At 55.7% G+C, this 16341-nt stretch overlaps 3 protein-coding genes across 3 annotated transcripts; 2 read left to right on the top strand and 1 right to left on the bottom strand.

The window, feature by feature from the left end:
• Nucleotides 1-223: 223 nt before the first annotated feature.
• TYROBP (transmembrane immune signaling adaptor TYROBP) lies at nucleotides 224-3817 on the top strand (the record flags this gene model as incomplete). The annotated part of the gene is made up of 5 exons (XM_084256671.1): nucleotides 224-284; nucleotides 654-680; nucleotides 801-935; nucleotides 1120-1163; nucleotides 3752-3817. 5 exons carry the CDS (start codon nucleotides 224-226, stop codon nucleotides 3815-3817), a joined length of 333 nt encoding a protein of 110 aa, XP_084112797.1.
• Nucleotides 3818-4471: 654 nt separating this feature from the next.
• Nucleotides 4472-5463, bottom strand: HCST (hematopoietic cell signal transducer). Its single transcript, XM_084257913.1, has 3 exons — nucleotides 5387-5463; nucleotides 4957-4980; nucleotides 4472-4644 (listed from the first exon to the last, which is right to left on the bottom strand). Exons 1-3 carry the CDS (start codon nucleotides 5427-5429, stop codon nucleotides 4478-4480), a joined length of 234 nt encoding a protein of 77 aa, XP_084114039.1. The 5' UTR covers nucleotides 5430-5463; the 3' UTR covers nucleotides 4472-4477.
• Nucleotides 5464-7282: 1819 nt separating this feature from the next.
• Nucleotides 7283-15197, top strand: NFKBID (NFKB inhibitor delta; the record flags this gene model as incomplete). The annotated part of the gene is made up of 13 exons (XM_084256892.1): nucleotides 7283-7390; nucleotides 7434-7563; nucleotides 8846-8946; nucleotides 9130-9190; nucleotides 9887-10107; nucleotides 10409-10554; nucleotides 10649-10754; nucleotides 10870-11016; nucleotides 11127-11178; nucleotides 11257-11405; nucleotides 14041-14157; nucleotides 14492-14656; nucleotides 15120-15197. The coding sequence occupies 13 exons, from the start codon at nucleotides 7283-7285 to the stop codon at nucleotides 15195-15197; spliced, it is 1581 nt and encodes a 526-aa protein (XP_084113018.1).
• Between the last annotated feature and the right edge of the window lie 1144 nt (nucleotides 15198-16341).

Genomic DNA, 16341 nt, shown 5'->3' with positions numbered 1-16341 from the left:
AAGTTGACGTATTTCCCATTTACCCTTCACATCCACCATTAGTGGCTGCGTCAGGGCTCCTGGGGTGTCTGGGTCTGACTCTTTCTGGTGTTATGTCTCTGTCCCTCCCCTTTGTCCCCTCCTCCCTCCTGCCGGCACCCACGTCAGACTTCCTCCTTCACTTGGCTGGACGCCATATCCCACTGACCCTTAGACTGTGGTGTCCCTCTGCATCGCCTGCGTCATGGGGGGCCCTGGACCCTCCAACCGGCTCCTGATCCTGCCTCTCCTTCTGACTCTGGCTGGTGAGTAGGGGGCTTGTGCTGCTGCCCCTTGAGCCCCTGGACTCCCCTTGGGGTAGGGCGGGGAGCAGGGCGGAAAGAGAGAACCAAAGGTGAGGATCAGGCTGGGAGCAGATCCCCAAACCCCCAAGCCCTGTGGGTCTCTCCCAGAACCTGACCCCCCAAGATTTGGCCTCTGGTAGAAGCAGGGGGAAGAGACGCTGAGGATGTTGCAACAGAACAAGTGGTTTAAGAGTCACACAGTCCCGCGGCCTAAATGCTGGCCCGCAGGCCCCACCAGACGCAGCTGTGGAGACCCACCCTCCCCAGTGACTACACCCACCTCCCGGTCGGAATCCCCTGCCTCAGCTTACCTTCTTTTTCTCTCCTCAGACCTCAGCCCTGTCCAGGCCCAGCAAGGTAGGCTTAGACCCTGCAACTCCCTCCCTACCTCTCAAAGACCTCATCTCTGTCCTCCCGCTCACCCCTCCTCCCAATTCCCCACTTTCACTGACCTCTGCTGACCTGCCACATCCCCAGAATGCAAGTGCTCTGCGGTGAGCCCTGGTGTGCTGGCGGGGATCGTGCTGGGGGACCTGGTGCTGACTCTGCTCATCGCCCTGGCTGTGTACTCCCTGGGCCGGCTGGTCCCGCGGAGGCGAGCGGCCTCGGAGGGTGAGTGAGGCTGGCAGGGATGGCCCAGGACACTCTGAGAACTTGCCTGGCAGGGAGGGGTCTGCTCCCGAGTCACCAGCATACAAAGGGACAGTGATGGGGGGGCGGGCTTTTGCAATAGCAAAATGGCTCCGACTCATCACCCTGCCTGTCTCTGCACCTTGTCCGCCCTTCCCCCCAACAGTGTCCCGGAAACAGCGCATGGCTGAGACAGAGTCGCCATATCAGGTGAGGAAACCAGCTTCTCTCCCTCACATCTCACTCCTGCCCTGTGGGGGGTCTGACCTAAATACTGCTCCCGGGCCCTTCAAACCTAGGCCCTGCAGCCACTTCGCAGGCGGCTCTCCAAACCCTTGAGGACAAGTGGGCCATCTGTCCAGAACTGCGTTCAGGGGCCGCTCCCAACCTGATGCTCCGCTTAAAAAGTGACAGGAAATATAGGGCTTGCTCTGCTTTGCCAGAAGGCAGGCTCCAAATTGTTCTGGAAATGGCTGCCCAGAACAAACCGATTTTGGCAGCAGCTCTCCAAAGGGCAGAGGACGTAATTTAGCCCTAGTTTGCTCACTCTAAAGAGGGGAGGGATCCTTCAGCCCCTGGAGAAATGGGTGAAAGCTAGGAATTCCTCAAAAACATCCAATCAAGGAATACAAAATTGAGGGCCTCCCTGGTATTACAGGTGTTAAGTCTCAGAGCTATCAAGCTATCAACAGCCACTGCAGCACCAATTCAATCCCCGGCTAGGGAGCTGACCCACATGGAGCAGCAGGCCTCTCCTGTCTCACCCGCTGCTCCCCTCAGCAGTGTATTTCAGTCAGTCTGCCTGATCTGCTCCCCACTCTGTCTCTGGTGAATCCTCTCACCCACCCCACACCTCTGGCCTGCACCCCAGCTCTTGTATGCATAAATAAATCTTTAAAAATAAAAGGAAACACAAAACTGTGCCTATAATCAAGGGGGGGGGTGCAAGTACCCTTGAAACCGATCTTCAGAACCACAATGCAGATGCAAGTCTAGATGTCAGCCACACTGTCCTTAACCCTTTAGGGGGTCATGGGTCTTCTGAGAAGCCAAACAGACCCCTCCCCAGAAAGATGCACACCCAGACTGGTTGTGTGCATGTATTTCAGGACCCTGTCTGAGGCCTTCCTCTCAGGGCACAGAACCTCCCCACCCCTCCAATCGTGAGCCCCGTTGTGCGAAGTCTGTTTTCTTTATCAGCAGCCAGCTTTGTTTTGCCTCACCTGTGGATAAAATGTCTCTCTGTAAAGTGTAAGGATCCTTTAGGAGTTAGGCCCTGAGGTCCGGAAGACTGAAGGGGCTTTTCAGCTACAGGGAGGCAGTGAGATTTCATTATTCTTTTAATGATTTGTTTATTTGTTTGTTTATGCATACAAGAACTGGGGTGTAGGCCAGAGGTGCAAGGGGTGAGAGGATTCACCAGAGACAGAGTTTGGGGAGCAGAATAGGTGGATCTATTGAAATGCACTGCTGAGGGGAGCAGCGGGCAAGACAGGAGAGGTCTGCTGCACTCTATGGGTCAACTCCCTGGCCGGGGATCGAACTCCTGCTGCAGGCGCTGGCAATAGTTTCATAGTGCTGGGACTTAATGCCTGAGCCACCAGGGAGGCCCAGCAGTGATATTTTATTTTTGTTTTTGTTTTAAAGATTTATTTTTTATTTATACAAGAGCTGAGTTATAGGCCAGAGGCGTGGGAGGGTGAGAGGATTCACCAGAGTCAGAGAGGGGAACAGAACAGGCAGACAGACCAAAAAGCACTGCTGAGGGGAGCAGCGGGCATGACAGGAGAGGTCTGCCATGCCATGTGGGAATCTCCCTGGCCGGCCGGGAATTGAACCCGCACTGCAGAGGCTGCGGACAGCTTCACAGAGCAGTGCTCAACCCGCTGCGCCACCAGGGAGGCCCCAACAGTGATATTTTAAAGACAAATATTACCCCAACTTATTCATTTCTTCAGTGGACTTTGCTGAACATACATATGTGCTAGGCCCTGGAGACACATCAGCAGAGCTCATGTCCTGGTTGTGGAGACAGACTTGAAGTCGATTGACAAACATGATCATTTGGGAAGGCATCATGAAGGAAATAAAGCTGGCTGATGTGACAGTGACTGGGGTGTGGGGGGCAGAAGCTAGATGGGGAAATCAAGATGCCTCACGGGACTTACAGGGGGAGAAGGAACCATCTGTGGGCAGATCTAGGGAACTAGTGTTCCAGGCAAAGAGAACAGCAGCATGTGCAAAGGCCCTGAGGCTATCATCAAAATGATGAAGCCAAGGAGAAAGGGGGACATTGAATGTACTTGAGTAAAATCCAGATCTTTTCCATGGCTACAAGGTTGGAGAAGCTGCCGGGAGACTTGCAGGTCCCTTGGAGAAAACGGTTTTTATTTATTTATTTATTTATTTATTTATTTATTTATTTATTTGAAACATTGTAAGATTTGTAAAAATTACTTTCATTATTTATTTTTAATTTTTTTTTATTTTGTGTAGAAGAGCTGGGGTATAGGCCAGGAGGTGAGAGGATTCACCAGAGTCAGTGGGGAGCAGAACAGGCAGACCTAATACACTGCTGCGGGGAGCAGTGGGCAAGACAGGAGAGGTCTGCTGCCCCATGTGGGTAGCTCCCTGGCCGGGTATCGAACTCGGGCCGTAAAAGTGATGGTGCTGAGACTTTTTGGTGGCCCCCAGGCCACCAAAGAGGCCCTGGATTTAGTTTTTTAAGTATTTTTTGCTGAAACCCTTCTACTTCCGGTCCCCACCCTGACAATGCTGGTTCCTGTCTGCTTGTTTAGGAGCTCCAAGGGCAGAGATCAGATGTCTACAGCGACCTCAATATACAGAGGCAGCAGTACAAATAAGCCTGAACCACAGCAGTCAACAGCCTAATGCCTGGATGCAGACATTCCTGCTGCCCATCCAGCACCCTATTTTAACCCCCACCAAGATGCGGATCCACAGAGTGTTCCCTAAACATCATACCTCTCCCCACTACTGTTTCCAAATAAACATGGAACACAAAACCACTGTCAAGTTATTCCACACCCTTGGGCTGAGGGAATGGAAATATACAAGGTTGGGGGGTGGGGGGGCGTAGGGGGGAGGTGCGGGGGGGGGTGTCTCACGAACTCAGAAACAGCTAAATGGGAGAGAGACTTTAGGGAACAATTCTTTGAAAAATTAGAACCAGAGGTATTTCAACTGGTATTTTATTCCAACACAAGAGTGGGCTTCCCATACCAACATCCACAATCCAGGGTGAGAGGGTCAGAAGTCAAAGGTCCCAGCTACAGGGGGGAGGGTCAGCCCCTGCCAGGCATGTTGATGTAGACTTTGCTTTCTTCTGGAGGCGGGGGAGAGAAATCATGAGGCCTGACCACCCACACTTACACATCGCCCCCTTCCTGGGGACCCCCTGTCTCAGGGGATTCCGCAGGAGTTCCCCTGAGCACCTTCCCCAGGGTTTCCCCAGCACCTCCTCCAGGGCTTCCCCAGGGGCCCCCTCCAAGGGACCCCCCCCTCTAGGGACAGCACTCACCCTCAGACCTGTCCTCACCTTGGGTGGGCCTTGCACGTAGGCGAACATACACAAACACCGCGGCTAGGATCAGCAGCGACACCACCGCATCAGCTGCCACAAGGGCTGCCTGGAGCTTTGGGGACGGGGGCCCACATCCGGGACAGGAACCTGGAGGGGCGGGGACAAGGGAAGCAGGCAGCTGAGGGAGGTGCCAGACCCTAAGGACTGTGCTTTGGGCATAGCAGGGCCTCCCAAAGAGAGGCTGGGGGTCGCTGGCTTCAATTTGGTGATGGGGGTGGTGCTATGGGGAGAGCGTGCCCAGAGAGGGCTGCAGATCCTTTGCGGGCTCTGATTTGGGAGCCAGGGTGAGCGGGTGATCTGGAGAGCCTCTGAGGGTGTTCCAAGACTCCCTGGACACGCTTTAAGGACAGAAGTAGTTCTAAAGTGGCAAATCGACAGCAAGGAGTGTTGACCTCTCACCTGGCACCATCTCAGCGGCTGCCACTGTGAAAAGAGGAAAAGTAGATCAGGGAAACAGGTGATTCGGAAAGTCAGGTGTAGGGAAAGGTGATGTCCCGAGGAAAAAACCTCCACTCTGGGGGGGTCAAGTGAGAGAGGAGGGCCAGACTGGGGGATGGGGTGGGCAGAGCTCCCTGAGATCCAGGGAGAGACGAAAAACAGAAGCAGAGGCCCAGAGGCAGCAGTGAGTAGGGCAGATGATCAGGCAGCCTCCCCAAATCTCAGCTGCTTTCCCCAAAGACTCAGGCTCTAAAGTCAAATGGATCACCAGGAAGTGAAGAGGCACTGGGAGCAGGACCCACCCTCAGCACCCACCCCTTCAGATGCGACCTGAATCACCCCTTTCACCAATACTCTGCCCGCCAGCCACCCCCATAACCGCTGGCTTCACCTGGGAGCAGAAGCAGCAGCAGGATTTTGCCTGGAGGGACCATGGTGGGCAGGGGCGGAGAAGTTCTAGGGCGCAGTTGTGACAGACAACGCAGAGAGGCAGAGAGCGGATGTCAACTAGTTGGTGGCAAGATCATCTGCTAGCTTCCTGTATTGGGGAGCGATAGAGGGAGGTTGAGAGGTGGTGGGTCTCAGTGACAGCCTCTGGGCACCAATTCAAGAGAGAATTGGAGAGACCAGGGAGGCTGCCATCATTTTCCAGGCGGGCAGTGATAGGTGGACCAAGGTGTGGGCGCTGGGGAGATTCTGGAAAGAATTTTGAAGTAGATGCAATCTGGGCACCAATTCAAGAGAGAATTGGAGAGACCAGGGGGGCTGCCATCATATTCCAAGCGGGCAGTGACAGGTGGACCAAGGTGTGGGCGCTGGGAAGATTCTGGAAAGAATTTTGAAGTAGATGCAATCGGCGGTGCGGGTGTGTCTGTGCGTGAGAGAGAGTGAGAGAGAAGGATCCAGGATGACCGAAGTTTCTAGCCTGGGCAACTGAAAAGCTGGAGTAACCTTTGACAGATGGAAGGGGAAAGTGCTGAGTTGGAAATGCCTGTGTAGAAGTCAAGTGGGATGAGCGTGCATGCATTTGGGGTCCAGGGCCTAAGTCTGGCCTGGACATGTAAATTTGGGGGTTATGGCAAATGGATAGTATTTAAAACCACAAGACTGGATGAGATCACTGAGGAAGTGAGTAGACACCTCCTTCCTGCCACCCCCAAACACAGACAGCAAGAGAAAAGGAGGAAACAGCCAGGGGAATGGAGAAGGCGCCACAAGGGAGGGAGGAGGAACAGGAGAGTGTGGAATCTTGAAAGCAGGGACAGATTCGGAGAACAGTCAGTGCTGGTGGAGGCACAGAAAGGGGAAATGAGAACCAGCCTCCCACTGGAATGCCAGTGGGCTTCAGGTCTGGGAATTCCTGCCGGTTTAACACACAACACCCAGCCAAGGGTGTAGCTGCAGTGATAATTATTTTTTTCATATTTTTTTAATTTATACAATAGCTGGGGTACAGGCCAGAGGCACGGGAGGGTGAGAGGATTCACCAGAGACAGAGTGGGAAGCAGAACAGGCAGAAAGCACTGCTGAGGGGAGCAGCGGGTGAGACAGGAGAGGTCTGCTGCGCCATGTGGGTAGTTCCCTGACAGGCCGGGAATCGAACCTGCGCTGCAGAGGCTGCGGACAGCTTCACAGCGCTGCACTCAACCCGCTGCACCACCGGGGAGGCCCCTGCAGTGATAATTTTTTTTTTAAAGAATTTATTTATTTACTTATTTATTATTTGTTTATTTATTTATACAAGCACTGGGTACAGTCAGAAGCGCGGGAGGGTGAGAGAATTCACCAGAGCCAGAGCGGGGAGCAGAACAGGCAGAAGGACCGAAGCACACTGCTGAGGGGAGCAGCGGGCGGCAGGAGAGGTCTGCGCGCCATGTGGGACCCTCCTCCGGTGGCCGGGGAGCAGCTGGGGATCGAACCCGCGCTGCAGAGGCTGCGGGCAGCTTCGTAAACCAGCGCTCAACCGCTGCGCCACCGGGGAGGCCCAGTGATAATTATTTTTAATGACGAATAAATAAATGCGAATGACCTCTGAAACAGAAGAGATGTGGGGATGAAGAAGAAATCTGAATCCACCTGTCCCACTCTTTCCTACAGCCCTTCACTCCTGGGGCCCAGGAGGTTGGGGCTCCCAGCTGGCTCCAACCCAGAACCCAGTAACACCGAACCCTCCCAGCCCAGGGCCAGGAGTTACGGCCTCCAGCACCCCCTTGCACAGAAACCCAGAAGTCCCGGCCCCCAGAGTTCTCCTTCAGGAGGCTGCTACCCCAGGCCCCTTAGAACAAAGATGGGGTCCCAGCTCCCTCATTCCCAGGAGAGCCGGGTCGGCGCTCAGGGGCAGCCCCGCCCCCCGAGGGTGGCTTTGCTGGAGTGTGACGTGGGGAGTCCCGGCCGGGTGGGTGGGGCTGATCCGGGACTGGGCGGTGTCAGAACCCCAGTTTAAAAACTCGCGGGGGCCCGACGCAAGAACGGGGACCCGGCGGCGGCTCCGCGGGGTAACAGCGAGGCTGGCGCAGCGCCGAGGCCGGGGCCCTGGGGGCCCGCCGTCCACGCCGAGGAATCCCAGAGGTAACGGGGGCGGGAGGCGAGGCCCGCTCGGCCTCCCCGAGAGCGAGGCGCCGGGAGTCGCGCCCTCAGGGCCCCGGGGCCGGGGCCGGGCCTTCCAGGCGGAGCCCCGAGGGGGGTACCCGGTGTTTGGAGGGGGCAGGCGGCCCGGACTTCTGGGTCTCGATGAAGCGGGGTTGGGACTCTGGACCCCCGAGTCCCGGGGGTGGGGTGAGGGGCGAGGGGGCGGGGGGGAGATCGGGGATCCGGGGTCCCGGGCGCCGCGTGCGTGAGGGCGGAGGCCCGGGTCCCGGGGTGCTGGGGGGGCGGGGGCCGGCGGCCGGGACCCCCGGTGGGGGAAGGGCCCGAGCGGGGCTGGGGGGCGTGGTCGCCTCCACTCAGCCGCCGTCTCGCAGCGCAAGGGCCGGCGCCCGGCGCGGGGGTCCACGCCGGCGGGCGCCCCGTCCGCGCCCGGGGATTCCCGGCCGGGCCGGGTCCAGGGTCCCCAGCGGACCGGGAATTCCCCACGTGCGGGGATTCCACTTGCGCCACGCTCGGCCGGCGCCCCGCCCCGCGCCGGACACCTGCGGGGGGAAGGGGCGGGGGCGGGGAATGGAAGATTCCCTTGCGTGAGCGCCGTGACGTCAGCGCGTCGCCGCCTCGGAGCCGGCCCTCCCCCGCTTAACCCTTCCCCCGCCGGAACCCGGGCCGCGTGGGCGCGGGCGCGGGCGCGGCGTCCGGAGAGTGGGCGTCCCAGATCGGGGCGCGGGCTCAGGGTCGTGGGGCAGCAGGGGCTCAGCTTCTGCGGGGTGCGCCCTCGACGCTTGGGTCTGAAGCTGAGGCGGGATCCGAACCTCCGGAGCCTGACGAGCTAGGGAACCCTGGACTCGCGGGCTCGGTGTCCTGAGAAAGCAGTGCCAGCTTTTGGGGTAAAGAGATGTTGGCATCTCCAGAGAGGGGGGCCCCGCGCCTCCCGGGGCTCAGGCAGGCCTGGGAGACTGGGGGGGGGGCTGTGTTTTTCACGGAAGCGGACGGGGATCGGCAAGGGGCGCCCTCCTCCTCCTCGCGCAGTTTCCACGACGCTGGTGGAAAGTTGGGTCAGGGGGAAAGTGCGGAGCAAAGGGAAGGAAGAGCGGAGGCGGGCCCCGCGCCCGAAATCTTCGATGGGCTTTGGAGCTAGTTCTCAGGCCGCAGCAGTGTGCCAGTTTTTCCGCGCGGGAGGGCGGGGAGGTCGCCCAGATCCACTCCCCCGCGCCCCCGGCGGGGGGACTTGGGGCGCTGATGACTTCCTTCCCGCCGCCAACAGTGAGCCGGAGCGAGCGCAGCCACTGCCCCTCGCAGACCGTGAAGAAGCTCCTGGAAGAACAGAGGCGCCGCCAGCAGCAGCCTGCCGCTGGTGGGGTACCGGTGAGGCCCAGGAGCCCTGTCAATCTGGGAGCTGATGGCAACCCCCACGAGGCCTCCTCCTGTTGGGCAGGGACCCGCCGCCGACTTGCTGGCATGGGGAGAGATGCCCTGGGGGTGGGGAATGGCTGCTGAGAAATCCACCAGGTAAATTCACCCTTTTCCCTTTTTGTTTCTGCTCTCTAGGGACAGTTCCCGGCGCCCCTGGCTCAGTCCCTGACCCCATCTGTGAGTGAGGGTGAGGCTGGTAAGTCTGGGGACTCATCTGGTTCCCTCAACTCCTTCCCTAGCTTCCCTTAGAGCCTCTAACATCCCATCTCAGAACTTTTGGGAACTGACATGCCAGGCTCTCGTTCTTTTTTTTTTTTTTTTTTTTTTAAGATTTATGCATACAAAAGCTGGGGTGCAGGCCAGAGGTGTGGGGGGTGAGAGGACACACCAGAGACAGAGTAGGGAGCAGAACAGACAGATCGACTGAAATACACTGCTGAGGGGAGCAGCGGGCGAGACAGGAGAGGTCTGCAGTGCCATGTGGGTAGCTCCCTGACCGGGGATTGAACTGGTGCTGCAGAGGCTGTGGATAGCTTCACAGAGCTATGCTTAACCCCTCGCACCACCAGGGAGGTGCCAGGCTCTCATTCTTGCTGGGACCCCTTAGAAATTTGATCTCCGGGCTTCCCTGCTGATATCCTTTGGGGGACACTAGGTACCTAAGACTCCCAAGTTCATGGTGTTCCAGGAATCTGGGCCCTCCACCTCTCAGTGTCCCAGAAGTCCAAGCGTCTGCTTCTGGTGCCTCAGGATTCTGGGTTCCTTCCCCTTGTGTCACAGAAGCACTCGCTTTCTGTGCCTTGGGAACATCCAGATCCTCATCCAGCTGCTGCAGCTGTGGCTTGCCTGACTCCGGTAACCAGGTTGTCCCCGGCCCTCCTCTCACACGCAGGCCATACTCCCTACCCAGCTCACCAGGAGACTTTGGGCTCCGGACCCGGCAGCCTGGCTCCCCATCCAGGCTTTCCAGACTGGGATCCCAACACGAATGCTGCGTACGCAGACAGCCCCTACCCTTACCCTGCCTCCTCTGCTGCTGAAGGTTTCCTGACTCCTGACTTCTACCCACCCTTGGACCTGGGGAGGCCGTGTCCGTTTTCCCTGGGAATGGAGGTGAGCTCTAGAGAGGGAATAAGATGCCAAGGGGGCCCCTAAGTTTCCCAGTCACCTTCACGTAGCATTCTGAGATGTCTGGGATGGGGTGAAGGTCCCATTCCTCAGATGGGCAAAACTGAGGCCTAAGGGTCCAGAGTCACCTGGCACCAGTGAGACACCCAGCCATTCCCCTGGGCTTCTGTGTGTATGTGGTGGGTCAGGAAGAGGGGAGGGCATTCTTAAGACTGACTCTCCCCCCACTGGCATCCTTCAGGACCCCCTGGATACCCGGCTCTATGCAGAACCTTCCCTGTCACAGGCAGGATCTTGGAGGGGTTCTGGACTCCCCTCAGGTCCCCCACAGTTGCCCCCTGTGGTCACCAGCACATCCCTGGACACAGCCCGCGCTCACATTCTGGCTTTGGGGCCTCAACAACTGCTGGCGCAGGATGAGGACGGAGACACGTGAGTATCAGGGAGTGGCCGGGGTGGGGTCTGTGGGCTCCTGGCGCAGCTAGGGGCTGGCCATACTCACTGCTGCCTCCACCCTTGTCCTCAGGTTCCTGCACCTGTTTGCTGCTCGGGGGCTGCGCTGGGCAGCATACGCTGCAGCTGAGGTGCTTCAGGTATATAGACGTCTGGACATCCGTGAGCATAAGGGCAAGGTGAGGCCTGGGGTCTGGACTACTGGCTGGATCTGAAGGCAGAGGGTAGGGGGCCTGGGATTTGTGGTTTTCAGAGGAGAGGAGCCTGAGATCTGACCTTTCCTGTCACCCACAGACCCCTCTCCTGGTGGCTGCTGCTGCCAACCAGCCCTTGATTGTCGAGGATCTGCTGAACCTGGGAGCAGAGCCCAATGCCACTGACCACCAGGGACGTTCTGTTTTGCACGTGGCTGCTACCTATGGGCTCCCAGGAGTCCTCTCGGTATGACTTGCTGGCAGGTGGGGTGAATGGGGTGGACAGGTGAGCTAGATCCCAGCTTCCAGGAGATGGAAGAGACCCTAATCCAGCACTCTGCCTTCTCTTCCCCCCAGGCTGTGTTCAATTCAGGGGTTCGGGTTAACTTAGAAGCCAGAGACTTCGAGGGTAAGTTGAGCGGTGGCAGGGGGTGCTGGTGGGAGGGGGTGCCCCAGATGCAGAGCCCTCACTGCCTCCGTTCTGCAGGCCTCACCCCGCTCCACACAGCCATCTTGGCCCTCAACGTCGCTATGCACCCGCCTGACCTAGGCCCCCTGGCTCTGAATACCCAGGCCCGAGACAGGTTGACTTGCGTCCAGATGTTGCTGCACGTGGGTGCTGATCACACCAGCCAGGTGAGCTGGGCAGTGGACAGCTGGCCCCTCTGGGGTTTTGAGGTGGGGGCAGGGCACCTTGGTGCTCTACCTCTTCCCAGCAGTGTGGCCTTGAACACTATACTTCTCTGTGTTTCAGTGGAAATACTATTACTGGTCTTACTTTATATTTTTTTAAACTTTTAATTTTTTACATCATTGTTCATTTTTAAACTATATTTGCTTCCCCCTACCCCTTCAGGTGGAGTCCCCATAGAGCTTCCTTCCCCAGTGCACCCGTGCACCATCACCTCAGTCTCCTGTGCTCCTCCCTCCCTCCCTCTGATCCCTCTCCCTCCTCCTCCCCTCTAGGATGTCTCTGGTTTATAATTGTCTGGTTTTGCTTTGTTGTGTTTTGTACTGTTATTTTTTTGCACTGATGTCTTATTTGGTTCCCCTACATTCCTGCTATAAGTGAAACCATCTGATATTTTTCTTTATCCTTCTGGCTTATTTCACTGAGCGTAATTCCTTCTAGCTCCATCCTCATTGCTGCGAATGGCATGAGTTTATCTTTTTTGATTGCTGAGTAATATTCCGTTGTGTACATATACCACATCTTGATGTAGTCATCTATTTCTGGGCATTTGGGTTGTTTCCAGGTTTTACCTATGGTAAATAGTGCTGCAATAAACATAGGGGTACAGGTGTTCTTTTGGATCAATGTTTTTGTGTTCTTTGGATAGATTCATAGGAGTGGAATTTCTGGGTCATATGACCTATTTTACTTCATTTTTAGTAGACTGAGGAACCTCCAGACAGCTTTCCATAGTGGCTGGACCATATTACTGGTCTTAGTTTATATTTATCAAGCACTGACTTCTCATCCAGCACTGAGCTTTACCGATTAGCTTATTGGCTCCCTAAAGATACCCTTGGATAGGTGTGCCATTGTTACTGATAGGGAAACTGAGGCACAAGGAATTAAAAATCTTATAGCTTGTGAGTTTATGAGAGGGGATTAGGACCCAAGTTTCTGACTTCTGAATCCTGCTCTTAACAATTCTATTCTTATATATTGTAGGTATCTCTTCCTTCCCCTGATAGTAGTTTCTTCATCGGCTGGCTGAGAGAATTAAATATCCACTTAATGATTGGGGTGTTTTTAGCTAAAGAATTTTGAGCAAAGATAACGCGCAGAATTAGCACAATAAACTCCGCATATCTAACATCAATAACCATCAATTCAGCTGGTCCTGCTCCAAACATCCCTCTATTTAAGCAAATGCCTCTATTTTTTTTAAAGATTTATTTATTTAAATATCTATTTATTTTTTATACAAGAGCTGGGGTATAGGCCAGAGGTGTGGAGGGTGAGAGGATTCATCAGAGACAGAGTGGGGAGCAGAACAGGCAGACGACCGAAATACACTGCCGAGGGGAGCAGCGGGCACGACAGGAGAGGTCTGCTGTGCCATGTGGGAATCTCCCTGGCTGGCTGAGAATCGAACCCACAGTGCAAAGGCTGTGGGCAGCTGCGCAGTGCTGCGCTCAACCCACTGCGCCACTGGGGAGGCTCCCAAATCCCTCTATTTTAAGCAAATCTAAATGTGTTAATTTTATCTGAATACTTGGTATCTTTGGGGCCTCCCTAGTGGCGCAGCGGTTGAGCGCTGGGCTGCGAAGCTGCTCGCAGCCTCTGCAGCGACGGTTCGATCCCCCGCTGCCGGGTGAGGGTCCCACATGGCACGCAGGCCTCTCCTGCTGCCTGCTGCTCCCCTCAGCGGTGTACTTCGTCAGTCTGCCTGTTCTGCTCCCCACTCTGGCTCTGGTGAATTCTCTTACCCTCCCGCGCTTCTGACTGTACCCAGTGCTTGTATAAATAAATAAATCTTAAAAAAAAGGTATTAAAAAAATATACTTGGTATCTTTAAAAGATAACTCTTTTTACCTCAAAACCATTATTCCACCTTTAAAAATCAACAATCTCATAATATCCTGTGTTCAGATCTTTAGCTCCAAAGTGATGTATGTTCGTTTATTTATTTTTTTAATGAAAACCCCTAGGACTCATGTAAAGCCATAAACCCCTCTATCACTGTTTTATTTTCATGACTTACTTAGTGAGCCAACTAGGTTGGTCCTGCCCAAAAATACTTTTTTTTGCTGTTCATTTTCATTACAAACCCTTTTAAGACATCCCAAAGTTTCATTATGGAAATGTCTTTATTTGCTCCAAAATACAGAGAACTGCTCCATATGGAAATGGAGTAAAGTTTTCTTATCCCACTGATTAATGCTGCCCAACGCCCATCCTGGTAGATAAAGAACAGTCCATGTGGGATGTGGGTGTGCCTGTTACTATGCATAATGGAATATGGGGTGTCCAGGCTAGCTGCCAGCCCAGAGAGCCCCTCTAGAAGATTAGGAATTTCTTTCTCAAAGACACTTGGGCTGGACAGCTGTCACCGTAAGTGTACATTCTGTGATGTGTGTGATGAGAACCGCAGCCCCTTGGATGCTGGACTCTTGTGCAGTGCGCAACACACGCAGCTGTGTAGGGTACTCCTGGGGGGGACTGGCAAAGGAGGAATCAGGGTCCTAAAGGCTCTTGGATCCTGTGAGAGGGCGCCTGGGTGTGAGGCCTGGCCTGACCTCTGTCATCCCCACCCTGCAGGAGATCAAGAGCAACAAGACAGTTCTGCACTTGGCCGTGCAGGCCGCCAACCCTACCTTGGTTCAGCTGCTGCTGGAGCTGCCACGGGGAGACCTGCGGGCTTTTGTGAACATGAAGGTGGGGGGCTAGGTTGCGGCGTGCAGCTTGTGTGAGATATAGCAAGAGGGACAGTGGGATGTTGGGAGTCCTGTGGTGGTGACTGCAGAGGGGACAATGTGTGACATGCACGGGTGCTGTGTGGAATGGGGATGTACGCTGGGAGGTAAGTGTGGGGCGTAGACAGAGGGGTGTGGCTGTGTGGGGGAACCGGATGTGAAAGGAGCAGGATGTGAAAGGAGCAGGATGTGGACACGAAGGCAGGGTCTGGGTGAGGGAATAGCAGAACAGGAAGTGTGGCGTCGAGGACTCAGCCCGGCTGCGCACATCCTTAGAGGCCTCTGTCTTTCCCCAGGCCCATGGGAACACAGCCCTCCACATGGCAGCCGCCCTGCCCCCGGGGCCGACCCAGGAGGCCATCGTGAGGCGCCTGCTGGCAGCTGGGGCAGATCCCACACTGCGCAACCTGGAGAACGAGCAGCCTGTCCATCTGCTGCGGCCCGGGCCGGGCCCCGAGGGGGTGAGTTCAGAGCCTACCTGGCTGCAGAGTGGCCTCTGACCTAACAGAGTGAACCCCGACCCCTCTCATTCCCAACTTTAGAGGGTGGATTATAACCTTAGAAGGTGATCTTGACCCTCACCCAGCGCCTACTTCAAAATGTCACCTTTGACCTCAGTATTTGACCCCTTACCTCATCATGGGGACTTTTCCTGACCTCCTTCCCTTTGACCCTTGACCCCCACTCCTCATTGCTAACCCCTGACCCCCAACACCTTTCCCTTCATCCTCAGTTCTGGCTCCGGGTCCTTCCTCAGCGTGGGAACTTCCCCTCCAGCTCAGCTTGACTCTGAGCCTCTGACCTTCAAACCCAAGCAGCCCCACTCAGCTTCTCCCCCCTCTGACCCCCAGCTTGGCAGGGTCTGCCTCCCCCACCCTCCTTCCAGCCTTCCCACACTTTGCCCCCGCCTTGTCATGTCTGCAGCTCCGGCAGCTACTGAAGAGGAGCCGTGTGGCGCCCCAGGCCTGTCCTCTTAGGACGCAAACCCAGAACCTGGACTGATTTTTCCAGTCCCCACAGTCCCGTTGGACGTCCAGCGTATGCGAATATTGCAAATCCTTGATGATGGATGTGGAACATCCTGCCATTGGGGTCTTACATTAAAACCTCAAAATGGCTCCTGGGGGGGGTGAACAGTCCCCAATATTTGGGGTACTGTGTTACTCCTCCCCCTCCTACAAGGAGCCCCTTAATGATTTCTGTGAAATTGAGGTCCCTTGATTATTTCTGTGAAACACCCTGGAACAACCCTTGCCCCATTGGGGTCTGTTGTTTTTCCTTTCCCTAACTCATGTCTTCACACCTGGAACCCCGCATGTAATTTCCCTCCATGATACTTGGAGCACCCCAAAACAACTCCTAATACCATCCCGGTAGAGCTAGGATGACCCCCACCCTCCCCAGGACCCACACCTTTCAGGCCCTTCACCCTGTGACAGAGGAAGGTCTCTCTTAGATGAGCGCCTGTAGGGCCTACTGCTTTCTTTCTGATTCAGAGCTCAGCCGGCCCCTTTCCGGGACCCCAGCATTTCCAGTGAGTCCCTCCCCATCCAAAATTCCTATTAAACGCAGTCTGGACTAGACCTGTCGTCTCATCTCTGGGGCCGCTGCTGCGGGGGTGACTGGTGCCTGCGGGGTCATGTCTGGGTGTGAGCGCTGGGTGCCTGGTCTCAATCCTGCCATCCCCACCTCATGGTCTAACTCCAGAGACAGCACAGGAGTCTCTGCTTGTGGGCACTCCCAGACCACTGGTGCCCGCTCTGCCCCTGGTATGAGTGTGACAAGCCTTGAATGCCAGCAGTTCATGTCACTGACCACTCCCACAGCCCTCATCCAGTGGCTGATAAGAGACCGTGTGTCATTCTCCAGGTTCCTTACCTCCCTGTGGGCAACTCGGAAGTGTGTGGGTTTTTTTAAAGATTTATTTATGCATGCAAGAACTGGGGTACAGGTCAGTGGTGTGGGGAGGTGAGAGGATCCACCAGAAACAGCGTGGGGAGCAAAACAGGCAGATTGACTGAAATACACTGCTGAGGGCAGCAGCGAGTGAGTCAGGAGGGGTCTGCTGCGCCATGTGGGTTGCTCCCTGGTCACCGGGGATCGAACTTGTGCTGCAGAGGCTGCGGATAGCTTCATAGGTTGCATC

This window comes from Talpa europaea (assembly GCF_964194135.1).
Source record: "Talpa europaea genome assembly, chromosome: 16".
Classification (NCBI taxonomy): Eukaryota; Metazoa; Chordata; class Mammalia; order Eulipotyphla; family Talpidae; genus Talpa; species Talpa europaea.
The sequence above is the reverse complement of the archived record's forward strand: the minus strand, read 5'-3'. Positions and strand labels throughout refer to the sequence as shown.

Excerpts from the sequence above, each read along its gene's own strand:
- HCST (XM_084257913.1), bottom strand. The coding sequence starts at position 5,429 with ATGGTCCCTCCAGGCAAAATCCTGCTGCTGCTTCTGCTCCCAG. Across the intron at positions 4,981-5,386 it reads GCTGCTGCTTCTGCTCCCAG|TGGCAGCCGCTGAGATGGTG; the intron begins GTGAAGCCAGCG and ends CTCTTTTCACAG. Across the intron at positions 4,645-4,956 it reads AGCCGCTGAGATGGTGCCAG|GTTCCTGTCCCGGATGTGGG; the intron begins GTGAGAGGTCAA and ends CCGCCCCTCCAG.